The sequence below is a fragment of the Ovis aries genome, chromosome 22 (genome assembly GCF_016772045.2).
Source record: "Ovis aries strain OAR_USU_Benz2616 breed Rambouillet chromosome 22, ARS-UI_Ramb_v3.0, whole genome shotgun sequence".
In the NCBI taxonomy this organism is placed as follows: domain Eukaryota; kingdom Metazoa; phylum Chordata; class Mammalia; order Artiodactyla; family Bovidae; genus Ovis; species Ovis aries.
The window spans coordinates 18,343,611-18,361,012 of NC_056075.1; the positions used below are offsets into that span (position 1 = coordinate 18,343,611).

General features: G+C 38.9%; 1 protein-coding gene and 1 pseudogene across 5 annotated transcripts in view; one reads left to right on the forward strand and one right to left on the reverse strand.

The window, feature by feature from the left end:
* Positions 1-17,402, reverse strand: part of ARHGAP19 (Rho GTPase activating protein 19) — a 64,407-nt gene that overhangs the window by 27,222 nt on the left and 19,783 nt on the right. For 3 of the 5 annotated variants that reach the window (XM_042239077.2, XM_004020077.5, XM_042239078.2), the window contains exons 2-6: positions 10,008-10,273; positions 8,989-9,069; positions 6,909-7,118; positions 3,631-3,857; positions 1,559-1,645 (exon numbers count right to left, since the gene is read on the reverse strand). In XM_042239077.2, the coding sequence (XP_042095011.1) occupies positions 1,559-1,645; positions 3,631-3,857; positions 6,909-7,118; positions 8,989-9,069; positions 10,008-10,273 (871 nt within the window). Of the gene's footprint in view, positions 1-1,558; positions 1,646-3,630; positions 3,858-6,908; positions 7,119-8,988; positions 9,070-10,007; positions 10,274-13,459; positions 13,506-17,402 lie in introns of those variants that run through there. The other 2 variants (XM_060405113.1, XM_042239076.2) reach the window with 1 other exon arrangement.
* Positions 2,454-2,929, forward strand: LOC114110257 (small ribosomal subunit protein uS8-like; annotated as a pseudogene).

Genomic DNA, 17,402 nt, shown 5'->3' on the forward strand with positions numbered 1-17,402 from the left:
ACTGCTGGTGAGAAGGTAAAACGGTGCATCAACTATGGAAAATAGTACGGCAGTTCTGTTAGGCCATATGACCCAACAATTCCATCTCTGGTACGGAGTCGCGCCTCGGAATCCAGAGTATTGGTTCTAGGATTTCCCCATAGATACCAAAATCCACAGATACTCAAGTTCCTTATATAAAATGGTGTAAGCTACATAATCTTCCTGCATACTTTAAATCATCTATAGATTACTTATAATACCTAATATAATATAAATGCTATGTAGTTGTAAATACAATGTAAATGATATGCCCAGGTTCAGAAAAGCATTATTCACAAGAGTTAAACATGAAGGCAACCCAAGTGCCCTCAACAGATAAGCAGAATGTGGCCTATGCAATGAGTGAAATGTCAGCCTTAAACAGGAAGGAGATTCTGACAAATGATACAACATAGGTGAACCCTGAAGGCATGCAAAGGAAGCAAGCCAGTCACTAAAAGACAAATATTGCATGGCTGATCCCACTTTCATGACGCACTTAAAGTGGTCAGAATCACAGACAGAAAGCAGAATGGTGGTTGCCAGGGCCAAGGGGAAGGGGTGAATGGGGGAGTTATGGTTTAATGAGTTTTAGTTTTTCAACTAAACTAACTTTATTGTTTAATGGCATTCTAGTTTAGGAAGATGAAAGGAGTTCAAAAGATGGATGGTGGTGATGGTTTGTACAACAGTATGAATATAATTAATACCACTGGCCTGCACACATATAGTAAATGTTGTCATATGTATTTTACCACTTTTTTTTTTAACAAATGCAAAACAAGGAACCAGAACAGAGGGGTCTTAAAAATTCTCAGCTTTTCCAGACGGCAAAAGACACTAAAATTAAGAAATTCACCATCAGGAAAGTACACTCTAAAGAAAAGGCCAAGGATGTGACTGCAAAACCTTTTGCTAAAATACTGGAAACATCAAAAGGTCAAAAACATTCAGTTACACAAAGAGCCCTTTCAAAAGGGTAAAGGCGTGCCTCCCAGAGCTTCTCAATACAACCAGAGGGCCTCCAGGAAGCTGAAAGGTACTGTCCCTCAGCCTTCTCAGCAGGAGTCCGTGGAAGAGAAGGGTTTATCTTCAAATTTATCTTCTGAGTGAATCTCACTAAAATCCACAGAGACCCACAAAGTTATTAAGAAAATTACGTTGGCAGAAACACTGCTAGTTTGTACTAAAAATGACTATGAATACAAGATAAAAGGAGCCTGTCAAATTTCAACTGGCAGGAAGCAGGCAGGATAAAACCACTACTCTGCGTCCAACATCTGCTGTTTTTCATGAAAAAGGAAGGATGACTCAAAGGGCAGAGCCAACAGTCCAGGAGGTGGAGCCCTGCCCAGCTCCCAGGTACCTTCATATTCTTCCCTACCTAGGTCATTCCCTCTCAGTTTCACCACTGTCTAATTTGGTTTCCAGTTCCAGTCAGGGCCTTTCTTACTTAGTCATCTTTACAGCCCTCTCAGGATCCCACCTTGCTCCATCTCTTTATCTTCTCACTATCCAAATCCCATTTATTACCTACCTTAAAAAGTTTCTGAGAGTGTTTAATCATAAAAGCCATCCCATCATTTAATTTTGAGATATTCTCTTGAAGGTCATTTGCAGTGGCCTATTCAGAGCAAAAGAAAGCAAAAAAGAGAGATGAAGAACTGGGAAGTGGAAGGCAGATACTCCCATTTACTTATTAATAAGCTAATTCTTTCAAATGTATGATAGCATCTATCGCCAAGAAAGTTGACTCTAATACAGTGTTTAATTCTGGAAAGACTTTTTGGTTCAGCAGGTTTCCACTTGAAATGATATAACCTAGGAAGAACCATGTGTCCCTGAAGTGACCAGGAAATCCAAGAGAACCAATTTTCCTTTTCTAATTCTGCCTGAGAATTAGACATGTATGCTGAAGATCATCCTTCCTGGGAAAAGGCACAAGAAGAACAGAATCCATACCAGTTACCAAGAACATTGCTCTCCAGAGAAACTAGTTTCTCCAAAGACAAAAGAGAACTGTCACTATGAATTGATGTTAAAGGTGACATCCGTTTCTTAAAAATAGTCAAACGGTCACTGACTCCCTTCTGTTTCCCCTGCCTCTTTTTTAAGCACTTCAGCGTCTCTACTATCCCAAAGCCCGAATTCTCAACATGTATCTTTGTTACTTAATGTTTGCTTGTTCTAAGACCTCTTAACTTTATAGTCATAGATCACTTGTTTATTTTCAGTCTTATTGAGCTGGTTCTAAAACTCTTTCAGTTATGAGGTTTTATCCCCTTAACATGGACAAATCTTGGTATATAGTCTTTTTCCTCTCATATCCCTCCCCACATCAACCTTCCTCTGGGCAGAAGCTCTGTTTTATGAATGGACAGGAATATGAAACTACGGGCTTCCAGGTCAAGAATTAGTTCAATCTTTCTGCCATCTTTCCATGCCGCCAGAATGGTGTGCATGAATGTCCTGGCTGACACTCTCAAGAGTATCAATAATGCCGAAAAGAGAGGCAAACGCCAGATTCTTATTAGGCTGTGCTCCAAAGTCATCATCAGGCTTCTAACAGTGATGATGAAGCATGGTTACACTGGTGAATTTGAAATCACTGATGATCACAGGCCTGGGAAAATTGTTGTGAACCTCACAGGCAGGCTAAATAAGTGTGGAGTGATCAGCCCCAGATTTGATCTTTATGCAACTCAAAGATCTAGAAAAATGGCAGAATAACCTGCTCCCATCCCGTCAGTTTGGTTTCATTGTACTGACAACCTCAGGGGGCATCATGGACCCTGAAGAAGCAAGACGAAAACATACAGGAGGGAAAATCCTTGGATTCTTTTTCTAGGGATGTAATACATACAAATAAAATGCCTCAGCAGGGAAAAAAAAGAATTAGTTCAAAAGACTATATAATTTACTTCTCATGTAAGTCACTAGGAAGGCCGTGGTCTCAGTTAAAGCACATTCAGGATATATATATATATATATATATATATAAAAATATCTCTATGGCTGAGTCCCTTCGCTGTTCACCTGAAACTACCACAGCATTGTTAATCGGCTATACCTCAATACAAAATAAAAAGTTGAAAGTTGAAAAAAAAAAAAAAAGAAGAAGGACATTCAGCTTTATCTAAGGAGAGTACATCTACAGGATATAGAAATGTTAGGACAAGGCAGTATCGCTCTATCTGAAAGCTCTTATCTAAAAGCTCAGTGATACTATCCTGTAAGATCATACAGCTCTGGTTTAACTTCATACCATCTGATCTTCAGAAATCAATTTGATTTCCCAAGAAGGCTTTCATGTTAAGAAGGAGTTTACATTGACCACCCAACATGAGTATTCTGGTATATTTAGTAGCTATTATCTTCCACTAAGAGTTTCCACTAAAATTATAATTCAGGTTTATCAGATTTATTTATAAGCGAGATTAACAGGAATTGGCGGTTTGATAACTCTTAAATGATCTAACAAAGTAAGTTCCTAACCTTATAAAGCTGAAGACTAGAACTTGGACCCTTGATAACCACACGAAGTACAGCTATAAGATGAGACCCAGCTCAAGAAAACCAAGCAGTCTTTCTGTTCCCCCCGACACTTACATTTTTTGGCCATAAGACATGAGGTGCAAACATAAGGGCAAGGTTATGGGCGGACATCTTATTCTTGTCTTGTTTCTTTGCTGTCTGGTACAGGAGATCAAGCAGTAACTTCAGCAAGTTACGATTGGGTGGAGGGAGAATGAGGAAGAGCAACTGAAGAGCCTCGATTTGCCGTTCCTTATCTGGTACATTGGTCTTGTTTCCTTTATCATCAAACTGCATCAAATCTTGAGGATAAAAGAGATGATCGTAAGGGATGGAAAACATACAAGAAAGAAAAAAAATCAATGTTCCTACTATGTTTCATCCTCCAATAAGAGAAAGGAAAAGAATCAAGTATAAACACAGATTATAGCAAAATAAATAACAAAATCTTATCAATATAATTTAATAATAAAAAGACAAAAACCCAGTCAAAAATAGGCAAAAGACTTAAACATTCCTTCAAATAAGATATACAAGCAGCCAATAAGCATTTGTATACTCGGTATCATTTGCTATCAAGGAAATGTAAATCAAAACCCCAATGAGATACTACTTCATAATCAGTGGTGTGAGTGAAGTCGCTCAGTTGTGTCCAACTCTTTGCAACCCCATGGACTGTAGCCCACCAGGCTCCTCCGTCCATAGGATTCTCCAGGCAAGAATACTGGAGCAGGTTGCCATTTCCTTCTCCGGGGGATCTTCCACACCCAGGGATTGAACCCAGGTCTCCCACATTGCAGGCAGACGCCTTAACCTCTGAGCCACCAGGGCAAAGGTATGGCTATAGTCAAAAAGACTGATAATAACAAGTGCTGGCAAGAATGCTGAGAAAATTAAACTCTTCTACAAGGACTTCCCTGGCAGTCCAGTGGTTAAGACTCTGAGCTTTCACTGTAGGGGGTACAAGTTTGATCCCTGGTTGGGGAACTAAGATTCCACATGCCATACAGTGGAGCGGAAAAAGCCCACCGCTCTCCCACACTGCTGGTGGGGATGTGAGAAATGGTGTGGCCGCTGTGGAAAACAGCTCGGCAGGTCCTCAAGAAGGTAAACACAGAGTCATCGCACGACTTAGCAATTCCATTCCCAGTTACATGCTCAAGAGAAATTAAAACAGTCCACACACGTCTCTGATAATGCCACCCCCTTCACACTTTCTCAACAAGACATTTTACTGCTAAAATACTATGAGAGTGAATCATGACCTGATACCAGGATGATCCAGGCAGCTCCTTACAGAGTCAGAATCATGGCTTCTTCTCTCACAGGCTATACAGGCTATCAATTAAAAACTGTCCCTGTTGCTGCTGCTGCTAAGTCACTTCAGTCATGTCCGACTCTGTGCGACTCCGTAGATGGCAGCCGCCCACCAGGCTCCCCCATCCCTGGGATTCTCCAGGCAATAACCCTGGAGTGGGTTGCCATTTCCTTCTCCAATGCATGAAAGTGAAAAGTGAAAGTGAAGTCGCTCAGTTATGTCAGACTCTTAGCGACCTCATGGACTACAGCCTACCAGGCTCCTCCGTCCATGGGATTTTCCAGCCAAGAGTACCAGAGTGGGTTTCCATTGCCTTCTCCCCTAGATCATCAGAATTTCAAAAGACACTGAGAAACATTTGGGTATAATTCATATAGACCTGAAAATGATTACAGTGTGTTATTGAAGCTGTTTAACTTCAATTTTAATTCCAGGTTTAGGAAAGGCAAATAATATCTCTAGAAACTGTCTCCTATTAATACGAAATTGATAACAAAAATCCCTCCCTGTTATCAGTAAGGCATATCAAATGCTACACCTGTGCCACACCTTAGTGTGACCTCAAAGACCAGTGAATCATGGGGTGGTGGAGGGGAAGTTTCAGATTACTGTACTAAATTAACTCAACAGGAAAGCAAACAGAACAGGCATTTTTCATGTTAACTCTTATAAAAAGAACTTATCAATATTTTCCATATCTTTTTCAAAGACCTAAAAACTTTTATTTCTCCCAAAAAAAAACTGTAATGATATCGAGTGTTGGTCGTTCCGTCGTACCCAAATCTTTGCAACCCCATGGACCGCAGCCCACCAGGCTCCTCTGTCCATAGGATTTTCCAGGCAAGAACACTGGAGTGGGTTGCCATTTCCTTCTCCAGGGGATCTTCCCGACCCAGGGATCGAACCCGGATCTCCTGCACTGTAGGCAGATTCTTTACCAACTGAGCTGCGAGGGAAGCCAAAAGAAACTATAAAGCTGTATAATATTCTGGTAATATTTTCTCATTTGAATCATCTAAATTGTTCTTGGAAGTGCTAACAAAATCTAATCTTACTTAAGAAATTCAAAACCTATTTTTTTCTAAGTGGTAAAAATTATTCAAAAGAAAAAAATCTTCTATTTATTTTCCTTAAGATTAGAAGCAAGAGAGAAAGGCTCAAGGGTAGAAAACTAAGTAAATACCGTATGGATGTTGATGCTGTGTGCACTTAGAGCCTATAGCGGCGCAACTGCTGTGCAATTTAAGAATGAATTCCTTACCACACAGGCATGAAAGGAAAAGAGGAAACTACTTATGAGCTGAAAATGGAACATTCTCCAAGACACATTAAATAAAAAAAGCAAACCACAGAACCATGTGTATAACACCCTACCATTACATAAAAAGAGAGAAAAGAAATATATGCAGGTGCTTGTAAGTGTCTAAAACATCTCTGTAAGGACACATTAGAAATCAATAGTATTGGTTCTCTCTTGGAAGAAAAACTGAGTGCCAGGGAACAGAGATGGAAAAGAGGCTTTTCACTGGATACTCGTGGAACCTTTTGAATTTTAATTCGTGAGAATGTATTGCCGATTTAGAAAACAAACAAAATTATTTTTTAAAGAGCAAATTTCCAACAGTAGAGATGATCTCAACTGAGGCATATTAATACTTAGCAAAAGTTCCAAACCAAGGCAAATACATCAAAACTGTGACCATTGATTTGGGTGTGTCAATCAATCCAGACATTAATTAAACAACTAAAATGTTTAAAGCACAATGCTAGGACCCATCAGGAACACAAAAATAAACAAAACCCAGACTGTATCTTCAAAGAGGTTTATTCGACAAAAAAATTTGACTAAATCAAACGTAACTAGCCAATGCTTATGAGTACTCAGAGAGCCCAGAAATATCATGAAGTGTTAACCAATATTAGCAGAAGTTACAAACAATACAATATTGTTGTTTACAAACAACAGAATATTCCAGATGACTTTGCTAAATTGAAATAAATGTACCTACAGCCCCTTCTCACCTCCGATACTCACCAGCAATTTTGAGGTGTGCGTGAAAATGTTTATGTGTCAGCAGGGGCTCAGGTAACTCTCCTAGAAACATCTTCAGCAAGGTAGCAACGTCATTTGAGTGAAACTCCCCTGATTCCAAGTCAATATCAGTTCCATTATTGAGAGCATCTCTTAAAATCTGCTGCCGGACACTATTCCCTGGTACTCTAAACAAACCCTCTACTCGTAAGTCTGTTTGGCATGGAAGAAGAACAGAGGACAGGAAAAAAGAAACAGAGAATTATGATTAAAATAAGTCATCTGTAAGACCACTTTATACTTGAAAGACCCTTCCAAAGACCCTGAAGGAGGAGTTAAGACATACTGGCCCCTGGGGAAACTTATCTCAACATCCCTGAGCACCCAGAGATCTTCCAGGCTGAGATGGCCCACCCAGGAGTCACTGAACCTCCTGGGGCACATCTGGAGACTGAATTTTATCTGGTCTTTTTTTAAACTCTTATTGAAATATAGTTGATTTAAAATGTTGTGTTAGCTTCAAGTATACAGCAAAGTGAGATATATATATATATGTGAACGTTGCTCAGTCGTGTCCGACTCTTTGCGACCCCATGGACTACACAGTCCATGGAATTCTCCAGGCCAGGATACTGGAGTGGGTAGCCTTTCCCTCCTCCAGGGGATCTTCCCAACCCAGGGATTGAACTCAGGTCTCCCACATTGCAGGTGGATTCTTTACTAGCTGACCACAAGGGAAACCCATATATATATATATATTAGATCATTTTGCATTATAGGTTATTACAAAATATTAAGCATAGTTCCCTGTGCTATGCAGTAGGTCCTTGTTGGTTATCTATTTTATATACAATAGAGCTTGAAAAATAAGCTGGAAGGAAAGCCACGTCTTCCTGAAGTCCCCTTCCCATGAGCCATCCCAGACTTTGTTGGAGGGGCTGAGTTCATCTGTGGAGGTTCATTGCTTCTATAAACAGTTTCCCAGCCTAAAATGAATCGAGGGTCTCTGCACTACCCCAGGAATTAAACTCTAATCGGTCAGATCACCTTTCCATCTAAGAGACTGCCAGAAGCTCAGAGTCATTCCAACTAAACCATTCTTCCCTTCAACCTAGATTCTAAACTAATCTAAGGGTTAAAAAAGATGAGACACATTGTTTCAGTTTGATCTGGTAGAAGTATGAAAGTTCCTGTTTTCAGCTTAGGCATGCATTTCTTTGAATAGCTCCTTAATTCAGGTTTCCAAGTTGAAATGCCCACCAGCCACTCTGGCAACAGTAAATGAATGAACAGGAACCCTAACAAACTGGGAAGCACCTACCTGAGCTCCAGATGACTGCACCCCAGAGGCCACAGAGCTCAAGTATGCTAGATCTTCCTGTTATCCAAAGAAAGCGGGAAACCTGGACTTTTCCCATTTTAAAAGACTGGAAACTAGTTTTATTTTTAACTTGATCCTTTGCCAAACAAAACATGAAAGTAGATAACTTAAGCCCTTAGGCTGTCAGTTGGTAACCTCTGCTCTAGCTCCCAGCACAATGTCCCAGGGAGAGCAAGCCAAAAATAACCATTAGTGTTGAATTCATCATGGCATCACATAAAGCCACACACTGCATATACACTCAGCTGTGCCAAGTACTTAAAGCAATGACATAACCAGTATGACTACTAAAAAAGGGAAAAGGGAATTAAGTTGAGTGTATTTTAATCAGAGAATTTTAGAGTTGAAAGGTCTCTTTGGTAATAAATTATTACCCCTGGAATAAATGTTGAGACTCTTCAGAAGCAATGTATTTCTGCCAGAAGAAATGCCTCTCTTAATTGAAGGTGAAATGTGATTTCACAGACACTATCTAATGTGTCTGTGTATATGTGTGTGTGTGTTTGAGAGTATAAAGCAAATCAATACATGAGATGAAATTTATAAGGAAATTTATCGAGAAACATGCCACCTGAAATTATCATTGATTAGTGTCTTTGTTAATGGTTAACTGACACCTACTAACTCAAGGATATTAAGCTCCCAACAGAAAACTGACAACTGTTCATTAACAAAGAATGAAAACATTTCAAGTAGTCTTACTCTTGTGTAGATATTCAATTAGTTGGTATATCTGGGCAATGCCTTCCTCTGTCAGTGGGGATCCAAATACTACTCCTTTTTCTGAAAAAAGCCATACAATAGAACAAGGCTATATTTTCCACAAACAGTACAAAATCAGCATACTTAAAATCATTATACCCCTCAAGCATCCTATGTTACAGTTGAGCAAGTATGTTCACATGGTCAGTACAAAAAAACTTTATAGAGTTGGAAGTGCATCAGAAAATGCAATCAGAACACCTTTCAATCAACTCTCTGCAAGTTTAATCTTAGATAGTAGGTTCCCTGAAGGCAAAGACCATCTTCTTCTTTAATTAACAATACTTGGAATATTGATATTTAATTTAAAAACAAACAAAAAATAGAACTTAGACCCATGAGTATCAGAACATGATAGATTATCCACTAGAGTTGGTATAGGGTCTAACCTGTTATGTTTAAACTTTTTTGCTGCCCTCGGGATTTCCTTATATTTAATAAAACAAAATAGAATCTCTTTCACATCTTATCAAAAACAGTATAAATAATCATAATTTATGTATATAAAACTAATAACTTATTTCTGAGAAGGTTTTTTGAGTGATTCATAAGTATTAATATTTGCCTTATCAAAGCATTCTATGGAATGAAAACATTAGAGAACTACTACAATTAAAAAATGGTCTAACTTTCTTTACTGCATTCACCAGCTGTATAACTTTGTTCTTTTAATATTGTTTTAGTATAGTATTAATAGAGCATGAAAATCAAGGTGCTCCTGATAACTATGTAAACTAATCATGCTATTTTCTGGAGACTGATATATATGCTTTAATTAATCTAGGTAATTTTTATAATTTTTATCAATATTACTTAAAGATTTACTATTCGTGTAATGAAAAAGAATGACTAAAAAAAATGCTTTACAATAATAGTAACTCCTCCATGAATGTGCAAATGTTCAGAGTAGAGCCCAGGAAGCAACTGAGACCTGCCCCCTTCACAAACACAATTCCTACCCTTTCGCTTGAGAGACATTAGAGACCGGAAGAATCCTGATGCTGGGCCCGCCCCGCCAGGCAACTTAAGGTCCACTTCTCCCATCAGCTGAGCCAGCTCGGTTCCAGGCAGATCGATAAGTCTTGTAATATTGCTGACCACCAGCTCAGTGAACACCTCGGGTTTCTCATGCCGGAGCTTCTCCACAAAAAAGTCAGGATTGAAGATAATGGGCTGACTTTGAAGGGAAGAGTCATTGCAGATAACAAAATTGCAGATAGCTTCACTGAAAACAATGAAACAGAAGAATCTTTGAGAGGATCATTTTTATACACGTTTTTCATTCCCCCTCAACAACACAATCATTCATTCTTTCTGTGGGCTCATCTGCATATACCAGTCTTTTGAAAACCTAATACTTAATCTGTTGACTGCACAAAGGAGACAAGTGGGACTTGCTGTTGTTTAGGTTATACCCACACAGATACTTAGAAATTTAAAGAAAAGACATCAGATAGCCTCTATGATATGACCTGAATTTGCCTCTTAATTTGACACATTCAGTTTACAAGAAGATAAGACCCGCACAGCCTCCTGAGTCTAACAGTATTTTAGAATTGGCAGCCACGTAGACCACATTTCCTTATTAAAAGTTAAACCCTAAACCATCATCATTGATAAATACTTTTAAAACATCAGACCTGCAGCTGTTCCCCCTAACATGGCAATGGGCAATCATTAAATTAAGGCCTTCTTAGATGTACATGCTCAGTCGTTTCAGTCACATCTGACTCTGTGTGACCCTATGGACTGTAGCCTGCCAGGCTTCTCTCTCCATGGGATTCTCCAGGCAAGAGTACTGGAGTGCGTTGCCAAGCCCTCTTCCAGATCTTCTCAACCCAGGTATTGAAACTGTGTCTCCTGGGTCTCCTGCATTGCAGGCAGATTCTTTACCACTGAGCCACCAGGGAAGCCCCCTCTTGGGAGTACAGCCAGCACTATATCGTATTTCCCATCCAGTGATCAATTGCTGATAGTACCACAGTCGGGCTACTGGCAAATGCCACAGAAACCACGTGACAGTAAGGATGAGGCTACTGAAGAGATAAAACTATATCTAGTCTAATAGACATTTTGAAGACATTTACTCTACCCTTAGGGTTTTCTGGTTCCTAGGTCCCTACACAGACAGGTGTTTCCTTATAATCAGTCCCTTTCAGTTGAGCCAAGTATCCCTGGATTCTGTTCCTCATAACCAAAAGCCTTCACTAGAATGGAAGGCACTTACAGGTATACAAAACAGATATTCATTCAGCCTTGCCCAGGTCCAGAAATAGGTTTTATTTTAAAATCCTTCGTTCTGGATGTCTCTGGCCCATCATCTAAGTCCAAAGTTTGCTCAAGGTCCTTCCACTCTAAGGCACTTAGAAAAAAATTCATATTTTGCTTCTTCTATCTCTCCTATCACTGAGTAATACTCAGCAGATATGTTCTGTTGGCCCGATCTTACCTGGTTTTCCACTCCTACATTATCTGGGCTATACTTCTGGAAAAGCTCCTTTGACTCTCAGAAATACTTTCTTCCTTATTGTTTTCTAATACGTAATTACTAAATTCTTTTTACTTTTAACATGTACATATAAGAATTGTATTATTCCATCTCTTGTAGCAGAGATATCACCGCCTGTTTGTATCTATTATCAATTATCTCTAATGGCTTGTTCTAATTCTTATTGTATAAACAGTCATCTACTATACAACCAATGAGCAGATGTAACACAAGCTAGAAAGAACAACTGATAACATCTGTCAGGCAAAGCTGAAATTTACCTGACTCGATCAAACAGTCCCACAATAAAACAATCACAACTTACAAGTTTCCACAACACCCTAGCTACCAAACCTCTGTTCCAGGAAAAATGGTACCTCTACATATTAAATACAACTAATCTCTAAGACACTTTACCAATACTACCTGGATCTCTCTTTTTTTTTTTTTCCCCACAGCATGTTTGGATCCTAGTTTCCCTGCAGTGGAAGCACACAGTCTTAACCGCTGGACAGCTAGGGAAATTTTACAAAGATCATTTTTAATTTGTATAATGAAAACAAGGTGTGGTTAAAACTTCAGAGTTCATCTCTACGTCCTTGAAAAGTTATTACCTAATTTTAATCAACAGCCCAAGTCTTCAGTTGGTGACTACTATATTTCTTTCTTTTCTCTAAAATGATAATATAAGAATTCACATAAAACTTAAAAATTATAAATATGTGTTCTCAAGCCAAAGTCTTAAGAAAGAGAACTAAAAATGCTCTTTCCTCAACCTTTTTACATACTAAGGCTAAAGATGCCAGTGATTTAAAGATGCCAATGATTATGATATGAGCCAATTAAAATTAAGAAGAATATTCATCCTAAGTCATTGACAAAGCCTCTTTTTATTTTAACTGTTGGCTTATTTCAGTCACGATATGAGTCAATAGATTATTATTTATAATCACTGCCAATGAGAAGTTACTGCTGTACTGAGAGTGCCAGAAAACCATGAAATGGAACAGCACCAAGAGTCTTACAATTTATCAAATCTAAGCTTTTACGGCTTCCACATCTCTCTTAATTCTGAAAAGAAATTTAGATCAAATTAATTCTAACATATAAATGTACATTAACAGCATCTATTATATTCCTAAAGTAGACCTACATACATACATATAACCTCCAGACCTTCAGTTTATTAATATCCAGAGTAAGACTCGGTTGAGATTCCAAAACTTACATCAGAGTTGACCTTCAGGCACTAAACTGGATCAAAGACACTAGCAGAAAGGAGCCAGAAGCACAAAACCCTGCATACAGTGCTTCTCAACAGAATCCTTGCTGCCTTGCAGTCTGTTCCCTCACCGTTAGAAGAGGTGGGAGAATGAGTAAGTTCAAGGCTGCCCCTACCTATTTACAAGGAATACAAGAAAAAGATACCTAAAGAGTCCTAACCCAGAAGTAACCAGTAAGCAAGCTCAGTTTCTTTTCCCCTTCCGCTTTTTCTCCCTTTCCTTCCCATAATCATTCACTTTTGTTTTGTCTCACTTTAATTTCTTTAACCTAATTCTTTTTTTGTCCTCTTCCTCACTTTTTCTGAGTGGAGTATGTGGTAAGACAAAACTGGAGAGAAATGGTTAAAAAAGAAGTAAAATGGAAGATAAGAGAAGGAAAAGACAGATATAGTAGGTTATGGTTTTAAAGTATCCCCATATCACAAAGTGCAGTAGTCTCTTTCCATGGAATACATAGTACCACAATGTAAAGCTAAGAATATCAAGGAACATGGTCAAGAACTTCAGAGAAGGGCTAAAGGAAATAAATAAATAAATAAATACTATTATTAAGCAAAAACCACTTCCTCCCTCTACAGTAACTAATTTTAAAATGAACTGTAAAGTTTGTTCAAGTTTAAGAAAAAAATTAATATCTTACATAAGTGCTGAAAGCTTCTGATGAGGCATTGGTAAATCGAAGAGACAGGAAAAAAACTTTCTCCTTGTTCGCTGTAACAAAGAAACCCTCCTTTCCTTGCCCTATCACAGCCTACACAAATTCCAGATAAGTTAGAGGACACAAGGCACATTATGTGGCCTGAAAGGCAGCATTTCTTAGGACTCTTAAGCATTCATCTGCAAGTAGGAACAAAATAGAAATTAAAAACTGGACCAGTTAATTATATTTGCCAACACGTAGATGAAGCTCAACAACAGTCTCCCGTCACATTGAACACTGTATTAGACAAAACAGTCACACAATATAAGAGTATAAGGACAAGCACATAAAGGGAAGAGAGATCCCTACACAAAAAATAAATTCCAGACAGAATAAAGATCTAAATATAAAAAGTCAAACTTGGAAAAAAATAAATTAATGAGGCAGAGGAAAGCATTCTTAAACACAACATAAAATGTACAATCCACAAACAAAAGACTGAAACATTTAACTAAATCAAAATTTTAAATGTCTGTTCAACAAATGATATTATAAACAAAGTTCTTAAAAAATGAAGTCACAGTACCTCTAGAGAGGGGAACTGGATGAAAGGACAGGAGTGGGAGAGAAACTTTTCACTGTATGTTGTTTTGTATTTTCTGGATTTTTGATTCAAGTGAACATATTAACACTACTCACTCATAATAAATAAATTTACATTTTTTAATTATTAATAAAAGATAAGCCATAAGCTGAAAAAAACTTTTATTCATAAAAAGGATTAGTATTCAGAACTTATCAATATGACTAAAATTTATAAGAAAAACACTCAAAGAAAATTAGTCAAAAGATATGACCAATAGGGTCTAAATAACTAATAAATATGAAAATAATCTTAACTTTAGAAGTTAAAAAGGTAAAGCAAATTGAAAAACGGTATCTTCCCCCATCTATCATTTTGGCATAAACTATCAGATTCAGTGAAAGTGAAAGTCGCTCACTCATGTCCGACTCTTTGCAACCCCCAGGACTGAACAGTCCTTGGAATTCTCCGGGCCAGGATACTGGAGTAGGTAGCCGTTCCCCTCTCCTGATGTTCCCAACCCAGGGATCGAACCCAGGTCTCCCACTTTACAGGCAGATTCTTTACCAGCTGAGCCACCAGGGAAGCCTATCAGATTCAGGTGATACCAGATTAGGGTAGTATCTTCTTATTACTTTGCTTAGGGTTATTTATTTATTATCCTAAGTCTGTGCTTCAGTTCAGTCACTCAGTGATGTCCAACTCTTTGCGACCCCATGGACTGCAGCACATCAGGCTTTCCTATCCATCACCAACTCCCAGAGCTTACTCAAACTCATGTCCATTGAGTCAGTGATGCCATCCAACCTTCTCATCCTCGGTCGTCCCCTTCTCCTCCTGCCTTCAATCTTTCCCAGCATCACGGTCTTTTCTAGTGAGTCTGTTCTTCGCATCAGGTGGCCAAAGATTAGGAGTTGTAGCTTCAGCATCAGTCCTTCCAATGAATATTCAGGACTGATTTCTTTTAGAATGGACTGGCTGGATCTCCTTGCAGTCCAAGGGACTCCAAGAGTCTTCTCCAACACCACAGTTCAAAAGCATCAATTCTTCGGCGCTCAGCTTTCTTCACAGTCCAACTCTCACATCCATACATGACTACCGGAAAAACCATAGCTTTGACTAGACAGACCTTTGTTGGCAAAATAATATTTCTGCTTTTTAATATGCTGTCTAGGTTGGTCATAGCTTTCCTGCCAATGAGTAAGTGTCTTTTAATTTCATGGCTACAGTCACCATCTGCAGTGATTTTGGGGCCCAAAAAATTAAATCTGTCACTGTTTCCATTGTCTGTCCCATCTATTTGCCATGAAGTGATGGGACCAGATGCCATGATCTTAAGTTTTCTCAATGTTGAGTTTTAAGCCAACTTTTTCACTCTTATCTTTTGCTTTGATCAAGAGGCTCTTTAGTTCTTCTTCACTTTCTGCTGTAAGGGTGGTGTCATCTGCATATCCGAGGTGACTGACATTTCTCCCTGCAATCTTGATTCCAGCTTGTGCTTCATCCAGCCCAGCATTTCGCATGAGTATGTGCTTAGTATTATGAAAATTTGTTGAGAATCATATAATTTTTCTCCTTTGTTTATGTAGTGAATGGCACTAATTAAGGCTAAACCAACTGGGTATTTCTAGAATAAACCCAATATTGTAATGACGTTTTATCATTCTTATATACTGCTGAGTTTGGTTTGCTGATTGTTTGTTTAGGTTTCTCCACATATGTCCCAAGTGAGATTATCATGGAATTGTCCTTTCTTATATTTTTCTCCATCGGGTTTTATACCAAGTTTGTGCTGGCCTATCAAAGTGCGTTGGGGACTGTGTCCTATTTTTCTATTTTCTGAAAAAGTTTAAGCTTCCTTAAGTGATGGAATTGGCTGATGAAGTCATGTGGACCTAGAGTTTTCTTTGTAAGGTTTTTAATTATATTATATATATTCAATTTATTTTGTGTTACAGAACTATTCAAATTTTCTATTTCTTTTTGTGTTAATTTTGATAAGTTGTGTATTTCTTTACTGGCATAAACTTGTTTGTAATAGTCTCTGAGGAACTTATTAACATGTCCAGGTTCCACAGTGATCTGCTCGTCCTTGTTCCTGATACTGGTAATTTTTTTTTAATTTATGGATCTTATTAGAGATTTATCAATTTTTATTAACATTGTCAAGGTTCCAGTTTGGGGGTTTTCTGAATTCCTCTATTACATGCTTGGTATTTATTTCACTAACTTCTGTTCTGATCTTTATTACTTCCTTTCTTCTTTACTGGACTCAGGATAAGGTGCTACAAATCAGTGGGGAATGAATGACCTTTTCATTGAATGGTGCTGAGCCATCTGGATAACTATAGGGGGAAAAAGTGAAAATTGACACCTATGTCACTATGCTGCTGCTACTAAGTCGCTTCAGTCGTGTCCGACTCTGCGCGACCCCACAGACAGCAGCCCACCAGGCTCCCCCGTCCCTGGGATTCTCCAGGCAAGAACACTGGAGGGGATTGCCATTTCCTTCTCCAATGCATGAAAGTGAAAAATGAAAGTGAAGTCACTCAGTCATGTCCGACACTTAGCGACCCCATGGACTGCAGCCCACCAGGCTCCTCCGTCCATGGGATTTTCCAGGCAAGAGTACTGGAGTGGGGTGCCATTGCCTTCTCCAAAACAGTTCCATATGTCCACCTAATGAATTACAGCTATCTTTCTTCAGTTCAGTCGCTCAGTCGTGTCCGACTCATTGCGACCCCATGAATCGCAGCATGCCGGGCCTCCCTGTCCATCATCAACTCCCGGAGTTCACTCAAACTCACGTCCATCAAGTCAGTGATGCCATCCAGCCATCTCATCCTCTGTCGTCCCTTTCTCCTCCTGCCCCCAATCCCTCCCAGCATCAGAGTCTTTTCCAATGAGTCAACTCTTCGCATGAGGTGGCCAAAGTACTGGAGTTTCAGCTTTAGCATCAGTCCTTCCAAAGAAATCCCAGGGCTGATCTCCTTCAGAATGGACTGGTTGGATCTCCTTGCAGTCCAAGGGACTCTCAAGAGTCTTCTCCAACACCACAGTTCAAAAGCATCAATTCTTCAGTGCTCAGCTTTCTTCACAGTCCAACTCTCACATCCATACATGACTACTGGAAAAACCATAGCCTTGACTAGACGGACCTTAGTCGGCAAAGTAATGTCTCTGCTTTTGAATATGCTATATAGGTTGGTCATAACTTTCCTTCCAAGGAGTAAGTGTCTCTTAATTTCATGGCTGCAGTCACCATCTGCAGTGATTTTGGAGCCCAAAAAAATAAAGTCTGACACTGTTTCCACTGTTTTCCCATCTATTTGCCATGAAGTGATGGGACCAGATGCCATG